At 39.0% G+C, this 5,527-nt stretch overlaps 1 protein-coding gene across 1 annotated transcript in view; it reads left to right on the forward strand.

Moving 5' to 3' along the window:
- Nucleotides 1–274: 274 nt before the first annotated feature.
- LOC104392947 (ATP synthase subunit alpha, mitochondrial) overlaps nt 275–5,527 on the forward strand; it is a gene marked incomplete at its 5' end in the record, with an annotated part of 7,046 nt that continues 1,793 nt past the window's right edge. The window contains 9 exons of the mRNA XM_010002395.1: nt 275–353; nt 1,429–1,598; nt 2,388–2,561; nt 2,639–2,805; nt 2,919–3,067; nt 4,240–4,391; nt 4,522–4,746; nt 4,851–4,958; nt 5,473–5,527. The exon at nt 5,473–5,527 is cut by the window's right edge and continues 84 nt beyond it. Coding sequence (XP_010000697.1) covers nt 275–353; nt 1,429–1,598; nt 2,388–2,561; nt 2,639–2,805; nt 2,919–3,067; nt 4,240–4,391; nt 4,522–4,746; nt 4,851–4,958; nt 5,473–5,527 — 1,279 coding nt within the window. The remainder of the gene's footprint in view (nt 354–1,428; nt 1,599–2,387; nt 2,562–2,638; nt 2,806–2,918; nt 3,068–4,239; nt 4,392–4,521; nt 4,747–4,850; nt 4,959–5,472) is intronic.

Raw genomic sequence — 5,527 nt, forward strand, 5'->3', positions numbered from 1 at the left:
GAACTGCTGCAGTGCTGTAACGGTGACATTAGTGCAATGCAGAAAATTGCAGTGAGTAATTTAGAGCAATCTCTGTTACCATTTCTCCTTGCTTAGTAATGCTGGACTTGGTTCTATAATTACAACTTCTGAGCAGAGCACTGTGAAACTAAACTCAAAACTGAGACACATTAAATAAATAATATCATGATCAGAAATTTCAGTGTATTACCTCTTAACGTTTTTTGAATTATTTAGGAAATATCAATTTTATTGAAACAGTTACTTATTTTAGATTTCCAGAAACACTCTGGGTACAGAATTTGTTGCTACAAGAAACATCTATGCCTCCAAGACATGCTTTCAGAAAACTGGTGAGTCTGAGAAAGGTCCTAATGTAAGAATGTGGTTTAAGAACTTCCTCTATCAAACAAAAAGGAATTTTAATATGAAGTGTAATGGATGTGTGTGTCAGTTGACAAGATATTTGAGGATATTTATGTACTTGACAGTAATTAATAGTTAACCATCTGTTATACAGTCACATCCAGTAGATTTCACTTTCAGAACAATTCAAATTATGCCCAACCCAAAGGAGTGGTCGTATATCAGTTTGCTTATGCAGCTTACCCAATTCTCAAGGATTTGATTCAGTCTTCAGCTCCCACAGAATTGTTTGAAAAAATGCTTCAAATTCCAGTTTCATGTCTTGCTTGTAACAGTATGGACAGATGACTTTCCCAGGCCTGCTTGGATTTGACCTTGTGTCCTTGAGTATAATATTTTTGCTGCCAGCATCTTGGTGTTTAGAGAAGGCAGTGGTGCTGGATAGCTGTATTTTTGGTAGTTGTTTATGTACAGTTTTGGAAGTGGTTTAGGATGATTAAAGGTGTGATTAGGAAATAAGTGTTACTTACTGCTTCCTAGCTGAGGAAATAAATTTGTTGGAGATACACTGCCAAACAAATTTGAGGAAGATGGAGAATACGTTTTTATAGCTTATATCTAACATCTTGCTCCTTGAATGTATTTCGATCTCTGATTACAAATCAGTTGATAGGGTGTTTTGAAGCCTTCAGTCTAAGTAAATGCTCTGCAAGTGGAATTAGCATGTCTGTTCTTTCTGAGCTAAGGCTAATTATTTCATCTAATTGCTTTCTAGGGGGAGAGATTGCTGGTAGTGTTGGACATAACAAAGGAAACTGATATCTAAACAATCATCAATATTTTGATTGAAACGGGCTCATAATGATGAGTTGAAGTTGCTTTTATTGGCTCTGAATACAGAAGCTGTCATTTATCTTATGCATCCTATATAAGGAAGAATGTTACTTGCTAGACTTTGTGGCATACCTGAGAGAGTACCTTGGCTTGTGGATTCAAGACAAGCTTACTGAATTCATACTGTGCCTTAATGTGCTAAATCTGATTTGAAGCATCTCTTTCCAGGGACTGCTGAGATATCCTCTATTCTTGAAGAACGTATTTTGGGAGCTGATACCTCTACAGAACTTGAGGAGACTGGCCGTGTGCTCTCAATTGGTGATGGTATTGCTCGTGTGTATGGCCTAAGAAATGTCCAAGCAGAAGAAATGGTTGAATTCTCTTCTGGACTTAAGGTAAGCTTTCACTAAAGCAGTTTGTGTCGCCTTCTTCTAAGGAGAACGTGAGACTATGCTTGGAGGAACCCATATGGATCTTTTACAGACTTCATTGCAACTTTAATATGTACTAACTAGTTGAAATAATACTACAAAACCTAAATATTATTTTAATTTTTAATGCTTTGCTTTCAGTATCTGTGTCTGTCTCTTGGTCAACATTTGAGCTTTATTTGTCTTCATCTAGGAAATATAAGAACTAATCTGACATTAGATTTTGTTTTCTTTGGTTTCAGGCTGGCTTTTCTGTTTACTGTTGAATAATAGCCTCTCTGATTCAATACAGTGTGCAGTTTGCCAATTTCTTATAGTCTGAAGAGTAGACTAGAGTTAAAAAGTTGTCTGACTGTTCTGAGAGTACTGCAACAGCTCTTCTAGTATTTTTAACTTGCCTTAGGTAGAGAAAAGGACAGTGTTTTTCCCTTGTCCAATTTCTAGGCAAGAGAGAAATATCATATTTGAACCCTGCTTATTCTTTTATTTTTAGAGAGAGAAATGACTGAATGTTAGACTGCCACAAATATAATTATGTAGTAATCTGAAGGCTTAGGCAAATTCTCTAACCAGTATGGAAGAACACATGTGCATTGTACATAAAAGCAGAATGTTGACTATTGTTACAAATAAATTTGAGGTAGGTTATGTTAGATATTCTACACTGTAGAATAATCACATAGGTATTAAACTGTCAACATTTTCATAAATGTTGGTATGGGTTTTCTCAGGATAATGTGATCTTTGTCATAGGGTATGTCTTTGAATTTGGAGCCCGACAATGTTGGTGTTGTCGTGTTTGGTAATGACAGACTGATCAAGGAAGGGGATGTTGTGAAGAGGACTGGTGCCATTGTGGATGTTCCAGTTGGGGAAGAGCTGCTGGGTCGTGTTGTAGATGCCTTGGGTAATCCAATTGATGGGAAGGTAAGTGTAACAGATGTTTACTACCCCTGCTTGTATTTGTGATACAGACTGCAACAGGTTGTTGCCTCTCTTCTAAGGGTCCTATTACATCCAAGATGCGTAGAAGAGTTGGCTTAAAGGCCCCTGGAATAATTCCCAGAATCTCTGTGCGTGAACCTATGCAGACTGGTATTAAGGCTGTGGACAGCTTGGTGCCAATTGGTCGTGGCCAACGTGAGCTGATCATTGGTGATAGGCAGACTGGGTAAGTTAAATGCCTAAGCTAAAAATATTTTGGTGCTCTGCTGTAACAAAGCTGAACACAGAACTGGTTGGGAGAACTGCGGGCACCTTAACTTGCCAACCTCTGTTACACAGGAAAACTTCAATTGCAATTGACACAATAATCAACCAGAAACGGTTTAATGATGGAACAGATGAGAAAAAGAAGCTGTACTGCATCTATGTTGCAATTGGCCAGAAGAGATCTACTGTTGCTCAGCTGGTGAAGAGGCTCACTGATGCAGGTACAGATTTTTTAAGATTGCCGAGCCTGGCAACTAGTGACATTCTGTTCTCATTATAATGCTGAACACTACTATCGACCTCTCCTAGCTGCAAGTATAGACAGAATTATTTTCTTATTAAATGAATGAACTACTTCTCTTTGTGGACAAGAAATCTTTCTAGGTATCTGGGGAAAATACCTCCTTTTTGCTTCATCACACTAGAAGATTAGTATGAGGCACCAAAACTGCTGAATTGCTTCTGGAAAAAGTCAGCCTATGGTTTGTGATTTCTTGGTTTTGTTTTGTTTTTTCCAGTAGACTTGAGAGCTTCCTCTTGGCAGTTAGGCAGGTCTGATGACAAACTATGGCTTACAAGTATTTATGGACTTGGCGTTTGTTTTGCATGTATGCAAGTCAGTGTGTATGGCAGTTGCAAATTTAGTGGAGAGACTACTGCCCAAAAGTAAGGGATTAAATAATAGTATCTTTTCAGAAATGGTGATCTTGTTGACTAAGGCTGCATATGTAACAGCCTGCAAGATATTGGGCACCTTACCTTGTCTGCTGGTCAAGCAGTGTCATAGAATCATAGAATTTCCAGGTTGGAAGGGACCTCAAGGTTCATCTGGTCCAACCTTTTTAGGTACTACTGTAGTTTATATGAGATGGTTCAGCACCCTGTCAAGCTGAGACTTAAAACTGTCCAATATGGGGGAAATCTACCACTTCCCTTGGGAGACTATTCCAATGTTTGATTGTCCTCATGGTGAAAAATGTACCTAGGTGTCATACCTAGCAGGAAAAACAAAGAAACAGAACACATTTTAAGGACAAGAACTTGTTTGGGGCCATGAAACAAAGGGTAGTATTGCTTTGCAACAGCCAGGAAACCATGGACTTTCAGGCTGAGTTATCAAAGTGTGTCTTAGTGAAAGTTTGAACTTCATTTTAAGTGGAAAAAAGTCTGCGAGTGTTAGACATGAGCTGCCATGAACTTACTCTTGAAACTTCTTGAATTAGTTGAGCAACAAATGTGTTAATGTAGTATAGTCGTCTTTCCTGTAACAGCGTAGTGATGCTGCCTGGGCTTGCTTCAGCAACTACTACTTCATGTGCATATTGTATTTGCTGATTATGGGCATGAAGAGGTAATATACTCATAGTGGTGTGTATCTCTTAATTCTTTCCAGATGCCATGAAGTACACTATTGTGGTGTCTGCTACAGCATCAGATGCTGCACCCCTTCAGTATCTGGCTCCCTATTCAGGCTGCTCCATGGGGGAATACTTTAGAGACAATGGAAAACATGCATTAATCATCTATGATGACTTATCCAAACAGGTCAGGAAACATTGTTTATAGGCCTCATAGTCAAGCATTGGTGTTTGTAGCTGTAAGGTCAGCTAAGGTTTAGAAATTCAAAATTTTAACTGAGCTACTGAAGTCTGAAAGCTTTCTTTATACCACACAGGCTGTTGCCTATCGTCAAATGTCTCTGCTGCTGCGTCGTCCACCTGGTCGTGAAGCCTACCCAGGTGATGTGTTCTACCTGCACTCTCGCTTGCTGGAGAGAGCAGCCAAAATGAATGATTCCTTTGGAGGTGGCTCTCTGACCGCCTTGCCTGTCATTGAAACTCAGGCTGGTGATGTGTCTGCTTACATTCCAACCAATGTCATTTCCATCACGGATGGACAGGTAGGATGACTTTTTAACATGCCAGTACTTCTGTGTAGCTTACTACCAAGTCTCTGAAGAGGCTTCCAGGCTTTTAACCAAGATAAAACAATGTTTTTCTACAGATTTTCTTGGAAACTGAGTTGTTCTACAAAGGTATCCGTCCAGCTATCAATGTTGGTCTGTCTGTGTCCCGTGTAGGTTCTGCTGCTCAGACCAGGGCTATGAAACAGGTAAACATGAAACTGGTGCTCTTCCTCTTATTAGAGATTAATAGTGTGTAGGTTTTCTAACTCATTTCACTCTGAGAGGGAATGAAGTTTTTGATTCCGTAGTGATATGAAATTATAAAATAACAAACTTTGAGGATTGATTATTTCCATTGTCTGCTGAGAGGCAGGGGAAGAAAGGAAAATAGTATCTGCATAAAGATGTAGAACTGTTAAGTTTCAGTATGCTGAACTAGAAATAGAGAATGCTCTCTTAACCCCATGCTTTTAGTCCAGATATGGAATTGGAGAGGTTTAATATCAATTGTCACCATTTTAGGGAGGAATAGCATGCTTACATTAAAAAGCCAAGCCAGTGGGATTTTTAGAAATGCATATAATTGTCAGAATCTTGATCCACTTGACTGGTATGCAAAGGAAAGCTGAATTGTGACAACTGTCAGCTGAAGATAACCTACAAACTACTAGACACATTTAAAAGGTGGTCAAACTCAGTCTGACCTGTTTTGTGTTATAGGTGGCAGGTACCATGAAGCTGGAATTGGCTCAGTATCGTGAAGTAGCTGCCTTTG

This window comes from Chaetura pelagica, unplaced genomic scaffold (genome assembly GCF_000747805.2).
Source record: "Chaetura pelagica isolate M959 unplaced genomic scaffold, ChaPel_1.0 scaffold1021, whole genome shotgun sequence".
Lineage (NCBI taxonomy): Eukaryota > Metazoa > Chordata > Aves > Apodiformes > Apodidae > Chaetura > Chaetura pelagica.